At 41.6% G+C, this 22,204-nt stretch overlaps 1 protein-coding gene and 1 long non-coding RNA gene across 5 annotated transcripts in view; one reads left to right on the top strand and one right to left on the bottom strand.

Moving 5' to 3' along the window:
• Positions 1–2,599: 2,599 nt before the first annotated feature.
• LOC133383277 (uncharacterized) lies at positions 2,600–11,079 on the bottom strand. The gene is made up of 3 exons (XR_009762231.1): positions 10,858–11,079; positions 5,715–5,865; positions 2,600–3,276 (listed from the first exon to the last, which is right to left on the bottom strand). It is a non-coding gene; the product is annotated as an uncharacterized LOC133383277 (long non-coding RNA).
• Positions 6,915–22,204, top strand: part of LOC133383276 (amine sulfotransferase-like) — a 37,868-nt gene continuing 22,578 nt past the window's right edge. The window contains exons 1-2 of one of the 4 annotated variants that reach the window (XM_061623676.1): positions 6,915–7,110; positions 19,242–19,421. In XM_061623676.1, coding sequence (XP_061479660.1) covers positions 19,280–19,421 — 142 coding nt within the window. In that variant the 5' untranslated portion in view covers positions 6,915–7,110; positions 19,242–19,279. Of the gene's footprint in view, positions 7,111–11,045; positions 11,200–19,241; positions 19,422–22,204 lie in introns of those variants that run through there. The other 3 variants (XM_061623674.1, XM_061623675.1, XM_061623677.1) reach the window with 3 other exon arrangements.

Raw genomic sequence — 22,204 nt, 5'->3', positions numbered from 1 at the left:
CACCCTTCACAAATTACCCTTCCCAGATACTTTGGGGAAAGCCATGACTGTTTAAATTGGAATGATAGTGGAATAAATGTATGATGTGAATGTGGCCTAAATAATGCAGATGTCTACAGCATGAGATCAGTTTTCTCTGAATGAGAACAGGCTTCTCAGCAACAAGATCTTACCCAGAAGTCTACAGTACAGAACCGTTTTCTTAGGCTAATAAACCTGTTTTCTTGACAATAATCATAATAATTCTTCCTTGAGAAAAAAAGATTCTCATAAACATGAAAATCCTTATTTCCTCTAGATTACAGATGGGGGTTGGGGCAAATGTAAAGGGTGAGGATAACAATTTGCCTCCTTAACAAATGTATGGTTTAGGTGAGCTTTGAGCTAGACCTACGCATGGGAGAAGGGAAGGGTAGACTGTACACATTTAATCCAGGCCTATTTGGCCAAACACAAGGGGCCAGGTGATTTAGGGGACTTGAGCCCAAACTGCAACCCCATTATCACAAGGGGCAAACTGAGGCTAATTGTAGATTATGCTTGAGGATATTCCTGGAAACTATTTCCTTGTATTGGATCTATTGTTCAGATTTTGTGAGATTTCCTGAAGCCAATGAGAAGCAGTGTTGGAGTGTTGGAGCAGAACAAGCAACATTCTGAACAGCGTTGCTTGCCAAGGTCCTTTTCTAGAAGAGAGAAAGTTTGTGCTTGTGCAGTTAAACTAAGACTTATGGTTTGAGAGACAGAGGACCCCTCCAGACTGATGCTCTATCGTGAGTGTATTCTGCAATATGTTCTTGAATATTGCCAGATTCACACAATAAAAGTGTGTCAGTGGTGGATTTATTTTGCTTCATTAGTTGTTCTGCAGTGCTTCCCCAATGCTACCACATTATTGCTATATGGGAGGGCTGTAGGCACAAGCAGGACAAAAAGAAACCAGAACATTTGTGATATGAAAAGTTACAGGATTTCAATGAACAGTATTGAAATGGGATTCCATATGACAATCCTGATAGCATCATGAGCAGAAATGATGAATGTGCAATACAAAGGATGTCTGGAGAGATTAATGCTTCCTTATGTAATGCTTTGTAAAGAACTACCAATCCCAGCATTCCTTGTGCAAAAGGAGAAGAGGCACCGCTGGTGGGAGAGTCAAAGCACCATGATAATCAGGAGCATCCAGTATAGTGAAAAAGTACTGCTAATAAGATTTACAGGCCCACCATGTAGCTGAGTAAATGTCTGGTTGAGGTACACAGACACATGCAGAGGAAAATGTAAACCAAACTGACATTTTGCCTAATTGAAAATAAACTTGCAAAAGAAATTGACTTTAGGAATATAATTCATTATTTGCAATTTTAAAAAGGCCAGAAAAATACCGTTTGAATGAAAAGCAGTTTCGAAAACTGCTTTGAGACCACATGGTGAAAAGTGGTCTATAAATAATGACCTTTTTTTAAAAAAAAAATCTGTTAAAAAACTTCCTTCCTAAACATTTATTAAGGGGGTAAGTCCCATTAGAAACAGATGGATTTACTTCAAATATACATGCACTGAATTGTGCAGTTTGTCACTTATTTGCCATAGGCCTTTGAGGAATGGTTGTGGCCAAGTCTGATTACAGAAGAACTTGTTTGACCCCAAGGTTAATAACATTTGTAAAGGCCAGAAACATTGACCTGAGTGTATTTGAATAAGTGGTTCAGTGAAAGAACTTTTTTGAACTTCCATGTAAAATTGCCTCACAAAAATGTCACGTGGAGAAAGCGTTAGATTCCAACAAGATCATAATTATTAATCACAATTCAAGAACTTGGCTGCCTGTAGAAAAGAAATGCTACCCAGAAAAGGAGCTGTGCCCATTTGCTACGTGGCAATTGAAGACAGTGCAGCTTGATAGGAGACAATAGATTCTGTAACAAATGCACAAATAATCTATTCCTTGCATCATTTGACACATATACTTCCCTAGTTCACACAACAATCACATACACAAAAAAACACAGATTCCATTTTCTAAAAATGGTTCTTCCATGAGATTAGCTGCAGACATTGCTCAGATTCCAACCTGCATATCTAAACTAGCACAATAATCCAACACAGATTGATCAATCCAGTCCTGTTCCCAGGTGTAGCTGTGGCAGTATCAATCCCTACTTTCAAAATAAAAACTGACTCTGACTCTTCTAGGCCTCTGGAGTAGGGATGGGCAAATTAGTTTCCCCTCATATTCTCATATTTCTACTCTTTCATTCAGTTCACCATATTCCTTCAACTGTTGCCCTTTAAAAAAAACCTCACAAAACTTTCTCACCTTTTTAGTGCCTATTTCTCTTAATACCACACTTTTGCTAGTTTTTTTCTGGATGTCATGCATTTTGTACATTATTTTACTAACATATGCATAAACACTTTCTTTTGATATACACTTTATTTTTGGTTGGAGAACTGTATTGCAAAGTTTGGAGACGTGTGAATTTTGCAGGATTGCTGTATTTTGGTTCATATATTGTTTCAAGAAGTACAAATTAGTTAGGGTAACATTAAAACATGACCTACATTTCTCCCCCATCCCTACTCTGGAGTATTATTACTATCTGTTTGGCAACCAAAGCTGATGGGGGAAAAAAACCACAGGAAGCCAACATATACCAGAAAGGGACAGTTTATAGGGAGACTTAAAATATGTATTACTACAACAGATTTGGGATGGGGTAATAATTCTTTACATCAATACAAGACAACAGGAAGAGTGCTGTTGCACTCAGGTTCTGCTTGCAGGCTTCTGATGAGCATCTGGTTGGCCACTGTGAGACCAGGATGCTGGACTAAATGGGTCACTGGCCTGATCCAGCAGGCTCTTCTTATGATTGTATGTTAATTTTTCATAATTAGGAAACAGAATTCAAACTTCCTAGCCTTTGAAATAAAAAGAATAACAAACCATGAAATCAGTTTCAGGATCTCAGAGGTGCTATATTTTAAAGTCAAAGTCCTTCATTGCATTATCCACAAGCCATTGCAAATTGGAATTTACAGAGAAAATAGAAACCAGATAAATAGCTTGATCAAGTTACCTGACTAAAATTCTGCATTTACATAAGATTCCAGCCAATAAAATTCATGTATACAGAATCCATAAAACGACTCACAAATAAAACTGAGCAAAAAGCTATATCAGATTAAAACTGAAGGTGCCATAATATATCTTGTTCTAATAGCATCTACTAAAATTTTTGCAAACTGCTGTCACCATCTGGTCTTGGTCTGCAAGAAGAAAAGTCACATAAAATTAGTTGAATGCTCTGGAAAAGATGACAACAGTGGGGTAATCAGCTCGCTTCTCAGATCTCTGTGGAAATGGGCTGCCTTCAAGTAGATCCTGACTTATGGCGACCCTATGAATAGGGTTTTCACGGTAAGTGGTATTCAGAGGTGGTTTACCGTTGCCTTCCTCTGAGGCTGAGAGGCAATGACTGGCCCAGGGTCACCCAGTGAGCTTCATGGCTATGTGGAGATTTGAACCCTGGGCTTCCAGGTCATAGTCTAACACTCTAAACTCTACATCACACTTGCTCTCTGCAGATCTCCATAGAAAGCAAAATAGCAGTACATGGGCTGCTGTTTCAGCACTGCCATCTCTCCATGGACATACACGAGTTTGCAATGGGATTCTTTTAAAACGCCCCTCTAAACCGACTTGGAGACTGAAACAACAGAACTTTGCCCTTCTGATTCTGCGAGTCTTATGCAGGCTTGATTGTCCTCAAGTATTCTGATAAGCTCTGGTTCAGATATGCCCAAGTCTCCCAGAAGCTTGCATAGCCACAGCATTTCCTTGCATGCCTCATCAGCTGATACATACTCAGCCTCAGTAGATGAATGTGCTACAGTCTCTTGCTTTCGACTTGTCCAGCAGATAAGTGACTGTCCATAGTAGAACTCTTGAACGCAAGAGAAAAAAAACTTTAAGCTATATTCTTATCCAAACTGAAGATCTCAAAGCCACCATTTCCTGACGTTGCAATTAAGTGTAGGCACTGCCTGGGTCAACAAATCACAACCCTGGCTTCACTTATTGGCTGCAATCCTGAAAGGGCGGGGTTAGTGCCAGAGCTTGGGAAAGTTTTTTTTTGAACTACAGCTCCCATCAGCCCAATCCAGTGGCCATCCTGGCTGGGGCTGATTGGAGTTGTAGTTTAAAAAAAGTAACTTTTCCAAGCTCTGCTAGGAGCTGCTATAACAGATTCATTAAACAGATTTAATAGTCGCAGGGGGTGGCTGATATTTTGGTGTATATCTCAGGAACCAGACCACCTAGAAACTTACTTTTTTAAAAAAAATTGAAGCTGAGAGTCTGGAGATTAAGGTGGGTCAACTGGAGCACCAGAGGGGACCCCCAGAAACTGGAGTCTCAGGCTGAAAAACGGAGATCTGGCAACGCTAAATTGATTGGGCATGCCAAAGTGAAATAATAAAGTGTTTGTGCAGAGTTCAGAGGACAAGTGTGTCATAAGCAAAAAGCAAGATTTTATGGTCTGATGAAACAACATGGATAGGATCACAATGAACAAGAAGTTGCTCATGGGTAAATGTAGCAAAAGGGGGAAGGGATAAGATGTGCATCATTCCCATAAGAAGTAATCTAGTTCATGGCAAGTATTCATTTCTTACCTTAGTTCTTTGGGTTTTGGAGGGCTATCTGTAAACTAATGTATGCCACCAACCATAGGTTAGAATTAGAATACAGGGTACCTGGCAGAAATATCCTGTTGAGTTGGCTCCATTCGTTCCTGGAGTTAGGACCCAGAAAGTGTACTGGGGACTAGTACACATCCCTTTGGCCTTTGGGGCTCTGCAAGTTTTGTCAGGGATTCCCCTGGTCCCTCAGCCAGGAAGTTACACAGCCAGCCCACACCACCAGTGACAATGGGAAGTTTTACCTGGGAGGGTGGCTTCTGATCCATGATCCTGCCCAGCCCCAGCAGCAGGGCCCCCTGTCAGCATCAGGGGTCCTTGGCCAGTGCCCAACGTGGCCTCTCGCTGGTGTCGGACCTGGAATCTTAAGCCAATCAGAAAGAATTTACCTTTTCCGGGCCCCATCTACTAGAATCCTAAAGCAGTTGTGTCTCTCAGCTCTCAGAATCAGTCACCAAGCAACCACTGCCAAGCAGGCTTGCAACAATGTAATAACACAAGGCCACTTTTACTTTTTTTAAACTACAACTCCAATCAGCCCCAGCCAGGATGGCCACTGGATTGGGCTGATGGGAGCTGTAGTTCAAAAAAACAACTTTCCCAAGCTCTGGCTCTAACCCCGCCCTTTCAGGATTGTAGCCAATAAGTGAAGCCAGGGTTGTGATTTGTTGACCCAGGCAGTGCCTACACTTAACATTTCTTTAACACAAACACATATATAGCATTCTCCGCAGGGACTACTTCACATCCCCTCAGCCTTTGGAGCTCTGTAGGTTTCCATCTTTTCCTCCATGCTATATAATGTGTTTACCTTGGCCTTTGACAACTATGATATATTGTTTTGTAGAGTGCACCTCTTTTGCTGAATGTATGCTGGTGTGTTCCATTTGGAACAATTTTACTATTGGTTTTATCAATTTTATCAGTGGGTTGTACTATTGCAACCCACCCTGGGATCTTAATGGTGAAACACAGGTAAGAAATTGTATAAATAAACCCATACGTACATCCATTAAATTGTTGTTTTTGAGATATCTGGAGAGTTGAGCTGCAGATTCATCAATAGTATGCAGATGATAACCAGTTCTGTCAGTTATGTACGTCTGATCCTAGGGAGGCAGTGGAATTGTTGAAGTGCTGTTTGTCAGCAGTGAAGGACTGGATGGGACAGACAGAGTTAAAACTCAATCTAGACAAGAGTGAACTACTGTTTGAGAGATGACCATTTGCCTCAGGTTTGGGTATTACAACTCCCACTTAAAGGTCTGGTTTATAAATTAGGGGTGCTCCTCAACCTAGCTCTGCTGGTATGGGGCACCTTTTTCCAACTTTGACTGGTATGTCAAATATGACTCTTCCTGATACATTAGGGCATTGCCACAGTCATTCATTAATTATTTATTTAATTATTATTTGATTTATATCCCACCCTTCCTCCCAGCAGGAGCCCAAGGCAGCAAACAAAAGCACTAAAAACTTTAAAACATCATAAAAACAGAATTAAAATACATTAAAACAAAACAACTTTAAAAACTTTTTTTAAAAAAAGCTTTGAAGACTTTTTTTTAAAAAGGTTAAAAAAGATATTGTTTTTTAAAAAAGGTTGAAAAGCATATTAAAAAACAATTCCAACACAGAAGCAGTATTCATGTCCTTGTTATGTGGTGATTCAACCACTAAAATGGCCTTTCAGTGGCCTTTGGAAATACTTCAACTTTTGAGCACAAAATCAATAACACTGCCAATCGATAGCTCTGAAACTTTGATTGCTGGATTTATTGATTGAATAAGAATTTGATTTGACCTCAGATAAACTGTGCAAGTGAAAAAAAGACCACTATTATTCCCATTTAGATTTATAAAGCAACCAGCTCAGATTGCAAATTTAATGAGGCTTATTTTGTCCTATTTAATGAGGCTTGGTTTGGAGTTATTGTTGGGATGGGGTTGTAAATCAATGCAGCCATTACTGTATATGTAGGCATTCATTGATGAATCTCAGGTCTCTCTTCCCATTTGCACCTTTTTTATACAACAGGATCTGAGCAGACGTAACACTGTATTTATTTAAAAGGTCAAAGGCCACTGTTGATGTTAGTGCAGCTTGTGCAAAGAAACAGGCTCTCCCTGACATTTTGTTCTTTACGCTTTTTACTTCTAGGCTCTTCCATAGCCTGTGTATATACTGTGTACATACCTTTCTGTTTGTGAGTAGCACCTTATGAATGATTTACTAAGGAAAAGCTAGCAATTTATCATTGCAAAATTCTCATCAGCTGACAAAATCCTACAAAAAGCTGCTTCTTGAAGGAGAGCTCTTAACCTCAGCTGTTAAAAGCTGAAATATTCCAAGCAGGAGAAGAGCTTTGTTTCTCTCTGTTTCTTAAAAGAGGGACTCAGAAGGTAAGTTGATTTTTATTGTTTTTTATTGATTTATTAACTTTCTAGGTTTCAAGCAAGCAAATTCCTCTGTTATGGGCATTGTGTTGAACTTGTTCTATAAAAAGCTTAGGGATGAACTGAAAACAAAACAAGGACACATAAAGGAAGTGGAAGGCCACAAAGGAAGAATATAGACAGCTAGAACAGAATTGCAGGGATGGTGTCAAGAAGGCTAAAGCTAAGAATGAGCTGTGGATAGTGAGGGACAAAGAAGCTTAATTCAGGTATATGTATAGTAAAAGACAGAGAAAGGAAATGGTGGTTCGGCTCCTCAATGAGGATGGCAAAATGATAACAGATGACAAAGAAAAGGCAGAAGTGCTCAATTCCTACTTTGGCTCAGTCTTCTCACAAAAGAGGGTCTATGACCCTCCCGGCAAATGTGAAGTATGATTTGAAGGGGCAGGATTGCAACTTGAGATCAATAGGCAAATAGTCAAGGAATACCTGCTTTGAACCAGTTCAAATATCTAGGGCCCAATGAACTGTATCCTAAAGTAATGAAGGAACTTGCTAAAGATCTCTCAGAACCACTGTCCATTATCTTTGTGCAATCATGGAGAATGGGTGAAGAGCTGGATGACAAGAAGAGGGGTAATGTTGTCCCTGTCTGCAAAAAGGAGGAACCTGGGAACTAAAGATCAGTCATTCCGACATCAGTCCTGGGAAAATTCTGGAGCAGATTATAAAGCGGTCAGTCTTTAAGCACCTTGAAAACAATGCAGTGATTGTCATTGATTTGTCAAGAACAAATTCTGCCAGACTAATCTTATCTCAATTTTTAAATGCATAAGCTCCCTGGTAGGCTGTGGGAATGCTGTGGACATACTATATCTCAACTTCAGCAAAGCTTTTCACAAAAGGCCCCGTGATATTCTGATTAGCAAGCTTGGTAAATGTGGACTGGATGGAGCAACTATCAGGTCCACAGTTGGCTATAGAATTCACAGGATCCACAGTTGGCTACAGAATTGTACTCAAAGAGTGTTTATCAATGGTTCCTTCTCAAACTGGGGGGAGGTAACAAGCAGGGTACCACAGGGCTCAGTTCTGGGCCCAGTGCTCAACATTTTTATTAATGACTTGGATGAGGAGGTGCAGGGAATGCTTATGAAATTTGCAGATGGTGCAAAATTGGGAGGGATAGCTAATACCCTGGAAGCAGAAACAAAATTCAAAGTGATCTTGATAGGCTGGAGTATTGGGCTGAAAACAACAGAATGAAATTTAACAGGGATAAATGCAAAGTTCTGCACCTAGAAAAAAGAAACCAAGTGCACAGTTATAAGATGATAAAAACTTGGCTCAGCAATACTCCATGGGAGAAGGATCTTGGAACTGTTGTTCATCACAAACTGAATATGAGCCAACAGTGCGAAGTGGCTGCAAAAAAGGCAAATGGTATTTTAGGGTGCATTAACAGAAGAATAGTTTCCAAATTGTGTGAAGTACTAGTTCCCTACTATTTGGCACTGGTTAGGCCTCTTCTTGAGTATTGTGTTCAGTTCTGGATGCTGCACTTTAAGAAGGATGCAGACAAACATCCTGGAACAGGTTCAGAGTAGGGCAACAAAGATGATTAGGGACTGGAAACAAAGCCTGACTGAAAGAACTGGGCACGTTTAGCCTTGAGAAGAGAAGACTGAGTGGAGATGTGATAGCACTCTTCAAATACTTTAAAGGTTGTCACACAGAAGAGAGTGAGGATCTCTTCTTAATCATCCCAGAGTGCAGGACCTGGAATAATAGGCTCAATTTAACAGGAAGCCAGATTTCAGCTGAGCATCAGGAAAAAACTTCCTAACTATTAGAGCAGTATGACAATGTAACCAATTACCTAGGGAGGTGGTGGGCTCTCCAACACCAAAGACATTCAAGAGGCAGCTGGACAGACACCTGTTGGTTATGCTTTAAGCTGGATTTTTGCATTGAGCAGGGAGTTGGAGTCGACGGACTTACTGGTCTCTTCCAACTCTACTATTCTATTATTCTATGATTTTATCCAATGCTGCTGCTCCTCTTTTGCATGGGAAATGATTGGAGGACTGTTGTGCCTCCCCTCTCTCTCCCACCACCTCTTCCTCCTTGTCTGTAGGACCAGAGGAGGGGGCATGTTATTAATTTTTCCCCCAATGCACTTTTGTATAGCGATGCTGCTTTATTTTCTCAGCTCTTGCTATATCCACCTGATTTACAGGCAAGCTTCACCCCCTTGTTCCTCTTTGTATATCCTTTCTTAAGATCTTAGCTATGGGTTTGTTTCCTTCACCTGCTACTGTAACTCGGAGGTAATTTTTCTGCCATTGTTTGATACTATTTCACAACCCTTGTTTATATTTATATCAATCCTTATATGTGTTATAGTAGCTGGTCAAATAACCAGGCATGTTTTAAACCAAAATAATTTATGAAGTTACAGATTTGAATATGAATAAGAATACTTTGTGTTCAGGTTATTAAGCGTGTGGTTACTGTTGCGCTGTGTGTAGTTGTGTTGCTTAATTTCATTTAAAAGCAGCACCACAGCAGCAGAGAGTAACAGCAGATGTTGAAATGCGAGTGTAGCAGCGTGTGCGTGCGTTTGCCAAAGAAAGCAGGCTTTTACCCTGCATCAGCATCACTGAGACTTGAGACTTAGTAAAAGTCTTAGTAAAAGAAAAGCTACTTTATTTATAGAAATACATAGTAGATAGAAACGGCATACCTAGTTCTAACTAATTAGCTAAGTTGGAGGCATAACGTCCAGGTGCGGCCGTTAGCCCCATGCTAGGAGAGAGCAGAGACAAAGGGATGTCTCCTCTCTCCTGGACAGCCAGAGAAGAAAGGAGTGGAAAGGGCAGAAGGAGGAAGGGCAGGTAAGCTTCCCTAAAGGCATCACAGAGTCGAGACAGAAGGAAGTCAGTCAGAGCATCACAGGTAAAAGGTAAACAAAGCCTATCCATCTGGAGGACCCTAGCTCTATCTTCCTTCTGGAGCTTAAACAAAAGAACAAAACAGGAGTTGCTCTTGCCCCACTTCCAACAGTTACAAATAAAGGGTCTTTACTTTTGAATGAAGCACGCTCATTAAACTGCTCAATTAACACCTGCAGTAATGACCTGCCTAACTTCCCACACTTCGAGTCGGTACTTTCTGAACCGAGAGGGTGCTTCTGAGCCCTCATCTTCGCACCAAATGCACGCATAAGGGCGAGTGCGGTTCCTCTATGGCAAGTGGAGGAAAAGCACTTAGGACGTGCCCAGAGGCTCCCTTTTGCTGTCTCTGTGTCAACGGGGTCGATGCCTAGCATTCAAGAGCTGCTGGGATTGAGCTCCAACAGCATGTTTCTTTCCAGTTAAAAAACACCACCCACACCCACACCCACGGCTTGTACAATGCCTTGTCCCCCTAAAATAGGAAAGGTTTGTAGTTTGGAGAAAGGTGGAAGAAACTCCAGGACCTCCGCTCCGGCGGGCCAGGCCTGCCATGCCCCAAGTTCTCCCGGCACCTTTTGGTCGAACGGGAGCTGCTGGGTTTTGATTGCAAAATGTTGTCTTACATCCGGTAGAGGCTCCAGTGGAGTGACTGTGCTGAGATTTATCCGTTTCCCTAAGGGGCTGTGTCTTGCAGGAAAACACTTCCTTTCCAAAAGAAACGAGTGGGAAGTGGAGTGACAACACCCCACCCCAGTTTTGCATAGGTTCTTGTTATATTTAGTTTTCCACCTACTTTTGCTCCCGGACTCCAAAACAGGGAGGGTTCTGGGTTTGAAGTCCTGGTTCGCTGACATGGTGTAGCACTGGGCCAGTTCTTCTATATCTTCCTGCCCCCCTCCCAAATTTTCTTGGTTGTGAAGAAGGATAAATAAGGCTTGCCCGTTCTTGAGCCCTTCTCTGTCATCTGCTGGGCGTTCCAACAGGAACCACCCAAAGGCAACTTTCTCCTATGGCTTCAAGAGACACCTGGTTGCAGCTCTGAGGAGGGGTGGGGCTGCCACTGAAACGACGCAGGAGGCTGAAGGGGGAAGCAGCCCGGCGCTGTTGCTGACATCCTACCCCGTCTCCCCCCAAGGCTAGTGATGATATGCTGAAACAGAATTTGTATTGAAATTGATTGATTGCCTTTGTACAAGAGCAGTGTGTGCTGTGATGTAGAGCTTTTCAGATGCTTCCTTCTAGCCTGAAATGTTTCCATTTGGGTTTTTGCTTGACCTCAGTCTGAACAGGTGACTCTTGTGGGTTGGGTACAGTCTCCCTTTTGAAGCAACAGGCTGCATTTTGCTTTGGGTGGGCATTTGCTTCAATGAAAAACTAGTCTATGTAAGGCTAGGGGCAGTTCAGTGTGTTTTTCTTCAGTGCTGAAGCTCCTCTGTCAATCAGTCATAGACCTTGATGAACCCCTACACCTGATTAATGACACACATGGTTTTTACTTCAGTTATTTTGGCATGCTGTTTTTTAGGGGTGACATGGGGGGCTTGGTCTGTGGTCTTGTGAGTTTCAGTTCTGGCATTACACATGTTCTCTAAAGAAATGGATAGTGTACCAGATTGTGCTGAACACCGTATCTTATGATTGATTGATTTGATTGATTGTGAGTGTGTATCTGTTGATCGGGTGAGTGTTTGGAATGAAGCTGGGATTGTGCTGTAGGACTTGCAAAGGAGAAGGGTGCTTGTTCCCTCTGCTGTGTTGCTCCCCCTACCCCTACAGAGCAAAATTGAGTTAGAAAGACCCCCATAATAAAGGAGGTCACATATTGGCTGATAGGCTGGCAGCAGTAGAGATGGGACAGCTCTTGAAGTGACAAAACATCCAACGGCAGAAGCAAAACACAGAGAAGGTTTGGGGAAGGTTATGGGGGGAGGGAAGAGACCTGTACCTTGGGTAGATCGGGGGCAGGGTATTGAGTTGGAAAAGGTTCAGATAAGGACAACCAAAACAATCAAGGGGATGGAGGGACTCCCCTATGAGGAAAGGTTGCAGCATTGGGGGCTTTTTAGTTCAAAGAAAAGGTCAGTAAGAGGTGACATGATAGACGTGTATAAAATTATGCATGGCATAGAGAAGGGGAAGTTTTTCTGCCTGTCTCATAAAACTAGAACTTGTGGACATCCAAAGAAGCTGAATGTTGGAAGATTCAGGACCAATAGTGTAGTGGCATATTCAGAGGTGTGGGGTCTCTTCATGTTAGTCACAACCACGTTCCTCCCCCCCCCTTTTTTTGCTGCTGGGTTGAGAATTACATCCTTGTTAACACCTCCCACAACAACAGAAGTCCCTAGTAGCCAATAAGCATGAAAGAGTGTTAGCTACTGAGAAGAGTGTTCTCAGTGGCTGACTTACCTCCTTTCACTCTGATTGGCTCCAATCAGCAGTAAAGGGCAAGGAAGCATGTTAGAAGACTCTTCTCACTGGCTAACACATTCCCCTTTCAAGTTGATTGGCTCGTAGGATGCTGGAGACACAGGGAGCCTGCTCCCCAAAAAGTAAGGGGTCTAAGACTCCCTGAGACCCTGGACAACTACACTCCTGTCTAGGACAGAAAAAAGAAAGTATTTCTACACACAGAGCATAGTTAAACTATGGCATTTACTCCCACAGGAGGCAGTGATGGCCACCAACTTGGATGGCTTTAAAAGAGGATTAGACAAATACAGGGAGGATAAGGCTACTTATGGCTACTTGCCATGGTGGTTATGTTCTGCCTCCATGGCCAGAGGCAGTATGCTTCTGAATAGAGTTGCTGGAAATAGCAGGAGGGGAGAGTGCTGTTGAACTTCGGTCCTGCTTGTGGGCTTCCTATGGGTATCTGGTTGGCCACTGTGAAAACAGGATGCTGGACTAGATGGGCCATTGGCCTGATCCAACAGGGCTTGGTTCTTATGTTCTCTCTATGTGTGGCTTTGCTGACTTAAATTGCTCCCACCCACCTGAAGCTACTACAAGCAGCAGAAAGGCTGATGGTGGTGGTAGACAAGTACCTGTAGTTTATTTGCCTCCCCGCCCCCATTAATAGGTTTAACAGAAAACCTGTCAACATAACCATCATCCAAGTCTATGCTCCAACAGCATAACACAGAAAAAGAGGAACTGGAAAGATTTTATGCAGAAGTAAGGAATAAATTGATCACACACCAAAGCAAGATGTGCTGATAATCATGGGGGACTGGAAAGGAAAAGTAGACAAGAACTAGAAATTGTGGGGAAATGGGGCTTAGGAGATAGAAATGAGGCAGGAGAAACACATTGCATTCTGTGAAGCCAGTAATTTGTTTCTTGCAAACACCTTTTTGATCAACCAAAAAGACAACAGTACATGTGGACAACACCAAATGGTCAATATAGGAATCAAATTGATTATATAATTGGGAGCAGAAGATGGAGAAGTTCCATGCTTTCTGCAAAAACAAGACCAGGAGCAGACTGCGGTACAGATCATGAACTGGTCGTATCAAACATCAGAGTAAAGCTAAAGAAGAAGAACAAAGCAATCATAATGCCAAAATACAATTTAAATAACATCCCAGAAGAATATAAAGATCAAATAAAGAACAGATTTAAGGCTTTAAACTTAGTTGACAGAGAATCAGAAGAACTATGGAGTGAAGTCAGAGACATTATCAGGGAAGAATGCAAAAAGACAAAACCTCTTGTTAAAAAGAGAGAAATACCTCAATGGATGACTGAAGAAGCTCTTAAAATGGTTAAAGAGAGAAGGAAAGCAAAAGCAAAAGAAGATAGAAACTTGGTTAGAACCCTAAATACAACAATACAGCGACTAGTACGTAGGGACAAAGAGAACTATTACAATAGTCACTGTATAGAAATAGAAGAGGACAACAAAAAGGGAAGAACAAGAGCCCTATTCCAAAAGATTAGAGAAATTAAAGGGAAATTTAAAACAAGAGTAGGGATGTTGAATAATCAACAGCAGAACACACTGATTGACTGAGATTAAATAAAAGGAAGATGAAAGCAATACACTGAAGAACTCCATAAAATAGATGCAAGGATGACAGATTCACTCATGGAGGAACCGTATGATGAAGAACCAGAAATTTCAGAATGTGAGGTGGAAGCTGCTCTTAAAATACCTGGAAGAAACAAATCACCAGGAATAGATGGCATACCAATAGGGTTGCTATGTTACTGAGACTGAATCTGTCCAGATTTTGACAAAAATTTGTCAACAAATATGGAAAACTAAACAATGGCCCACAGACTGGAAGCACTAAATATGCATCCCAATTCCAAAGAAAGGGGATCCCAGGGAATGCAGTAATCTTTTGAACTATTGCCTTAATAGCCCATGCAAGTAAAGTAATGCTCCAGATTCTACAACAAACGCTCTTACCATATATGGAGCGACAAATGCCAGATGTCCAAGCTGGATTCAGAATGGGAAGAGGTACCAGAGATCATATCGCAAACATACATTGGAAAATGGAAAAGACCAAAGAATTTCAGAAGAAAGTCACCCTGGGCCTTATAGATTACAACAAAGCCTTTGACTGTATAGATCACAAAAACTATGGAATGCTTTAAAAGAAATAGGGGTGCCACAGATCTGTTTGTCCTGATGCGCAACCTATACTCTGGACAAGAGGCTAGGGTAAGGACAGAATATGGAGAAACCCATTGGTTCTCAATAGGAAAGGGTGTGAATATGATGTGTGTTCCCAATTAAACATTAGTGAACTAATTCATAAGTTTGCCAATGAATGAAGATTCATAAGTTCGCAAACATGAAAGCATATACTGCTAAATTCATGTGACTATGTATCTTTTTGCTAAATAAAGGCAATACAAAAAGGTCGTTTTCTTTTTACTTTATTTTACTATTCACACAAAACATTTTCCTACTCCATAATGATTTTCTTATTTGTCCTTATTTGCCTTGTTACATTTTTATAACATTTGAATTGAAAAATGAACAAAAAAATTATAAAAGGTAAGGGCACTGATTTATAATTTCCAGGGGGGCGCCGAACACGCCAGCACCGGCCCTGTTCCCGTAACTGCTACTTCATCCACCAAATCATCTCTGTTGGTTAGAATCAAGTCAAGGATAACTGATCCTATGGTTGCTTCCTCCACTTTCTGTAGGAGAAAGTTATCTGCAACACAAGTCAGAAATTTCTTGGAGGGGCCGTGTTTGGCAGAATTTGTCTCCCAACAGATATCGGGATAACTGAAATCCCCCATTACTACTATATCATGCCTCCTCAAAACATTGGCAATTTGCTTTTCAAAAGTTACATTCTTGTATTCTCCTTGATTGGGTGGTCGGTAATAGACTCCAAGCACCACATTCCTTTTATTACTTGCCCCATTAATTTTAATCCAGATACTCTTGGTGGAGCTACCAAACTCATCTTCCTGTATTTCTGTGCAGGGATATATATTTTTAACATATAGCACAACTCCATCTTCCTTTTTATTCCTTCTGTTCTTTTTGAACAAGTTATATCCTTTAATTGCTGTATTCCCAGTTTAAGTTATACCTATCAAGTCGTAATTGCCCTCCCGTATTAAGAGTTCAGGTTCGTCCTGCTTGTTTCCCACGCTCTGCGCATTAGTAACAGACATCGAAGACCATGTGATTTATGGCTTGGCTTCCTTACTACATTTTTCTGAGGACTGTTACTGGGCCCTATTAGAGCTGATCTCTCTGTTCCTATTAGTGTGCACAAACCTTCATCAGTCATTACCACCAAGTTTACGTCTCCCTACCCCTTAGGATTCAGTTTAAAGCCTTCCTAATAAACTTCTCCATGCTGTGGCCAAACACATTCTTCCCAGTCCTTGTGAGATGCAACCGATCACTTGCCAGCAATCCATCTTCCAGGAAGCATAGCCCATTGTCCCAGAATCCAAATCTCTCACTTCTGCACCACCTTCATAGCCATTCATTCACATGGAGTATTTTTCTTTCCATTTCTACTCTTCTAAGTACTGGAAGGACGGATGAAAAAACTATCTGGGCCCCAAAGTCCTTGAGTTTCCTTCCCAGAGCTTCAAAGTCTGATGTGATTTCTTCATAGCTCCATTTGGCAGCATCATTTGTTCCCACATGGGTGGGGGGAAAGGGATACCTGTTGGTGGGCTTGATGAGTGATGGCAACCCTTCCGTCATATCTCTAATCCATCCTTCTAGTAGATAGCATACCTGGCAAGTCCATGGATCTTCTCAGCATACTTGGGTTTCGATCCCATGCACTAGGGAGTCTCCCACTACTAGTACTCTTCTTTTGTTGTGGGGCGGGGTTTCATTGGCCCTGCTTGATTGAGCTTCATATTCTTGCCCGTTGCCGCACAAGGTCTCCTGTAATTCTTCCACCACAGGCTGTCCTCTAGTCTCATCCTCGAGTAGTTGAAAGCGGTTCCATAGTTCCACTGGTGAAGGGTGTCTTCTAGCTCTTCTGCTCCTGTCACCCTTTCCTACAGTTTCCTCCACTTCGTTGTTCCTCTCCAAAGCAGTCTCCTCTTCTGCTACCACATGCTGTTGCTCTTCCACCTCCACTTCTCTTTGCTGCTGTTGTTCCAGCATTCTGTCTAACAACTCTTCATCTTCTCTTATAGTCCTCAGTGTGGCCACCCGCCATTCCAGGCCTCTCATTTTTTATTCCTACAGTGCCACAAGCTTGCGCTTGTTGCATGTGTACGCCATGTTGTTCTCAGGCAAGAAAACAAACATGGCACACACCTTGCAGGTCACAACCACTGGAGAATCCTTCCCGTTCATACTCTCTTCTAACATTTGTTTCTTTCTAACTACTTGTTTTGGAGTGTCCTGTGCTTTGTCCTGTCCTACTACAGGGTAAACTTGAGAGTCCCACTGGTATGCGGTGCGCTGTACAAGGAGAATTAGTAATTTTGGGGGGGGGTTTAGGGACCTCCCCTTGACCTCTCTTGTCGAACTCCTTTGTCAAACTCCTATTTGCTGTCCCTGTTTGCGCTCTCTCTCTCTCTCTCTCTCTCTCTCTGTCTCTCTGAAAGCTGGCTAGTAGGGCCCCGCTTACCGGTGTTCTGTTTTGTAGTGTTCCGCTGATGCGGGGGCTCTCAGTTAGGGGAAATTCCCCGTTTTAAAGCTGATTTGCGACATTTTTGCATCATTTTTGCGTGATGCGGCCCATTATAGTCAATGGGTTCCGCTTTACGGCAATTTCCGCTTTACGGCGGGGACCTGGTCCCTAACCCACCGTATAAGCGGGGCCCTACTGTATGTCCTTACCTGTAGACCAAACTGAGACAGCTCCCTCTGCTCTGCTCTGTTAGGAGTCAGGAAACAGAATGAAAGTCATTATAAATTATTTTCAGGCTTAACAACACTTTATTTTTTTATCAGTATTAAGCACTGACTTTGATATTTCTTGATTAAGTGCAATAAATGCATCATGTCCTGGAACATTTAGATTAAAAGAGGATCTAAAATGGTTAAAGATGTGTTTTATGAAGTTTATCCCAGGAATAAGCAGAGGAACACGAAAAGGGAAATTAATTCAGCCCCAGGCAGGCAAGAATTCTGCTGTGCAGAAATCTGTCCTACCAATTTCTTGAAACTTTTCTTCCCACACAGAACAGACTTCCATTTTTCTTCCTCATTCCTCTGGTATTTGGGAATTTCTTTATGATTTCAGGTGTAGGGAACCTAGCCTCTGGTGGGAGGGTTAACTTGTTGATCACTGCACCAGGAAAGGAGAAGGATGGAGCCATGTCAGTGTGACTTGTGGGGTTGATCCAGGGTCAAGGAGGAAGAAGCTAGAGTTCCCAACGCAACAGTCCTCTGGATCCATTTCCAGAGTGCAGTCTTGCCTTTGCTTTTTTGGCTTCCTCCTCCTCAGCTAAGTGCAGGAATGTGAGGTAACACTGATCAAAGCTACAGTACTGGAGAAGTCGGGGAAGGGGATCAGGGAGCATTATCAAGGCCAAGGGTTGCATGTGCCTGCAGGCTGCATACATACATGTCCTTTACATACTAGGCGGTAAGATTATATCCTGTATATAAATTTATTTTTTCACCAAGGTTTTTAAACTTGTGGGAGTATTTTGTTTTTATGTGAAGGAGTATTGAATTACTCTGTGTCTGTGTTGGAATTGCTTTTTAATATGTTTTTTAAAAAACAGTGTGTTTTTAACCCTTTTTAAAAGATGTTTTAAAAGCTTTTTTTTTTAAAAAATGTTTTTAAAGTTGTTTTGTTTTGGTGTATTTTAGGGTGTTTTTATGATGTTTTGATGTATTTTTAGTGCTTCTGTTTGCAGCCCTGGGCTCCTGTTGTGAGGAAGGGCGGGATACAAATCAATCAATAATAAATAAATATTATGCTATTTTTCTGTATTGTATTTTAAAGCTGTAAACCACCCTGGAATTTGTGTTGAAGGGTGACATTAAAAATGAAGAGAATCAAGGACAATTGAGAGTGGGGTAGAGTGTGACTGCTGTACACTGTGGTACACTTGGTGTCTTTACACTTGCCCAGTTGCTATTTATAGGATGGAAATATGGTCAAGCTAGAGATGGCAGGACTGGATGGAAATACGGTTCAAGAGGGAGGCAGTGGTGTATGCCATTGAGGAGTAGCCTGGGGTCTATAAGCTCCCACAGATACTATTTAATCCACAGATATAGTGACAGCAGTGAAGAAAGGCAGAGCAGAAGGGAGGAACAGAGGTCAAATGAGAGAGCTGGCTAGAAGAGCCTTATTGTCCTGGGAAGAATAAGCCCAGGGATGAGCTCAGTTGCACCTTGTGTCTGGAGAGAGGCTATCTAAGGAATTAAGAAGGGTCAGGTGAAGAGAAAGTAGAATAAGAGGATTGCAGGAAAGATACTCTAGAAAGGTAGACTCTAAGGAAAAAGGTGAAAGGAATGGGGTACGTTGGAAGCAGCACTGTTTTATTTTATTTTTAAAGGAATTAAAGCAAAGAAAAAAATGTTTTGGTGTCTCAGTGATGATGAGCCTGTTTCCTAAATGATAAGGGATATCTCAGAACGTCACCCATATGGAAAAGGAGCATGGACTTGTGCTCCGAGGTCTGCAAAAAGTGTGGGATTTCACGAAACGCTTCAAATCAATAATAAATTTCTCTTTGTTGTTGTTTCTCATAATAAAGGGAACCACTTCTTCATTGTTGTGCCGGCAGTCCCAGCAATGCAGCCATCAGAGAAATACCTGTTCAAATACAAAGGATTTTCTTTCCAACCAGACCTGGTTACAGTGGAGGTCCTAGATTCACTGGAGGATTTTGAAATCAGAGACAGTGATGTATTTTTAGTCACTTATCCAAAATCAGGTAAGATTAGAAACACTTTCTTAGGAAGAACAAGATTTTACCATTTTACTTAATGCCTTTAGTATTAAAGTTTCCACACAACAAATATAGAGACTCACATATATCTAAATAATATCTATATTTTACTAATGCAAATTTAAATCCACATGCAACATGCCAAATGATAATGAATACTATTAACTAGGAGTGTGCACAGATTTGTTTATTATGTTTGTTTTTAAAAATTATGACCAGTTTCTGAATCAGCTGTACACTTCTTCACTTTGATCTGTAATTTGGCTGCTGAAACGCCATGTGTAAAATAAAACTCTGTGTTCCCCCATTCACTGTTATGGGGAATCTAAAAATGACTATAACCTTTGCATCTTTGGGTCAAAGTAGATGACATTTACAGGTGCAGGAACCCATCCAGAGTGGATTAAGCGTGCCAAATTGCACACAAAGAAGCCCAAGGGCTTTGGGGGGTCAGTTGTTTTTCTCCATAATCCATTATAAGTGGTGGTGTCTTGTCTCCTGTTACTTACCATAAAACAATTAAAATATGACAGATTGGTGTGTATTCTTGGTTGCACATTTTTAAAAACTTTACAGCTTTACACCAGCCTTTCTGATGCTTGTGCCTTTTGATATAGGCCTTATCCTCTGATACAGGCCTTAGAACATGACAGCGTATAGAACACTACCTGTAAAGTTCTTAAGAGTTTTTACTTTCTTTTTGTTAGTGAGCAACATAAGATTTAAAAAAAAAAACTTAAATGAAGCTTTTAGCTTTTTCAAAAAATCCTCTACTGCTGTGTTAACGCCAAAAACAGCCAGATCTCTTCAATGATCTGCAGACAGTATTTGGGAGAGCCACACTTCTTGGAAAGCCCACAGACAAAGCAAAGATATGTGAAAACATACATGTGGGGACAGACTAACAGACAGACTTAACAGGGAGAGGCTGATCAGTACTATCCTGGCTCTGCCCAGTTTGCCCTCTTGTCCAGTAAGGGTGTGTGTTTTTTATTTGACTGTGCCAGTTTCATAGTCTGTTTTTTTCTGTTTGATTCTCGCTTGCAGATAAGAGTGTTTTTCACTGATTGCAGAGTGCTGATGTTTTAGTAGTGGCTTGGGTGATTACAGTTAGGAGTGTAGGCATGGAACAACACTGTAAACCTGGCTCAGCTCATAAGGGGAAACACAGTGGTGGGGATGACTGCAGTGAGAGTGACACTAAAGGGAGTTGGCATTTTTGGTTGCCCTTTGGGGAGTTGTGTGTGTGGGAAACATCCACACCACTAGGAACAGGAACTGTAGACCAGGTCCTGTGGGAGAAACAGGCCTGTGACCTTGACCCAGAGTGAGAGCTTGGGTGGAGGTAAGTCTTGGTGGAGGGGTGTAGCTACTGAATCATTATCTTCTGCCTGCCACTTTGGGATGCTTTTGTTAGTATTGATCCCTAATTAATCATCTGTGGCCCTAACCTTTGTGTTGTATACAGGTTTCATCATGTGATGGTACTAAAATATGTCTCGGTGGTCATGCGGCAGGGAATTACAATGATAATGCCTCAGTGGTTGTTGGCAGGGGGAGGTATAATTTGAGTGGAGGGGCTGATTACCATCCAGGGTGGAGATCTAGATGTTTTGTCTCTGTCTCTCTTTCCAGTCCTTCCAGTCCTCCAGAAATTCATAGTTGTTTCCCTTGAGCCCTCTTGTCTGGTGGTGCTACTACGTAATGCCAGGTCGGTCCACAACAAGACCATGCTCATTCATGATTCGATCATGGATAAAAAGCTGAGGCATGCATTGCTGGGACTTGGATGGGTGAGCTGGGTGGGTTTGAATTAACTCAGCTCTGCCTGTCCGGGTACTTAGTGCAGGACTAGGTTAAATTGGAGGGTCTGGGGGAGTGTTTGTCCATGGAAGTACCATCTCCTATACCAGAAAACCTCTTGAACTTGGGGTCATTTTAGAGGATTTGTATTTAGTGTTGGCCAGAATGGCAGATGGTGCTGGTGTAATCACCACTTTGCTGTCCAATGGCGTGCCTGACTGAGATGGTCCCTGGCAAGGTATTAGAGAACTCCAGAACAATAGTACTGGGTGACTTTAAGATTCTTGCAGAGGCTGCTATTGGATAGGGTTGGGACTTTATGGCCTTCATGACAAGCATAGGGCTATCTCAAATGGTTATCAGTCCAACAAACTGAGGAGGGCATACCCTTTATATAGTCAAAGCACTCTGTTACTTTGTTTTTCTGTACCTTTTTGCACAGAATCACTATTTGTTTAATAAGATTTATATGCTGCATGATAAAAAAAGTTCTAGGCAGTTTACATATAATAGGATAAAATATTCATAAGAAAATATCAATAAATTCAAACTTTTAAGACAAGTGCTTCCCCAAATCTACTTCAGAGGGTTGGAGGAATGCCAGAACAGAGGGGGGGGGTGTGGGGAGAGAAGAGGAACCATTATACAAGTGGAAGTCCTTGCGTGAATGGGATGACTTCGTTGGATGAAACCCAAAAGTTTTGACTGTAATTTCATCAGTCTGCATTGTATAGGCCTTGGAGACTTAGGCAACATGAAGAAAAGCTTCAACACCTCTTTTCTGCACTTCCTTATTTTATCAGTTCACTAATTATATTTGTCCCAACCACCAGCTGTGACAGTTCCTGTTCCCAGAATACATTGGTGCAAATACTTATTTGAATCAGCTTCATCAAAGTACTTTGGAGGGCTGACAACTGTTTTTATTCACTGAACGTTTCCTATCATTTGTATTTCCACCTATG

Source organism: Rhineura floridana, chromosome 4, assembly GCF_030035675.1.
Source record: "Rhineura floridana isolate rRhiFlo1 chromosome 4, rRhiFlo1.hap2, whole genome shotgun sequence".
Lineage (NCBI taxonomy): Eukaryota > Metazoa > Chordata > Lepidosauria > Squamata > Rhineuridae > Rhineura > Rhineura floridana.
This window is presented reverse-complemented; position numbering and strand designations above follow the sequence as displayed.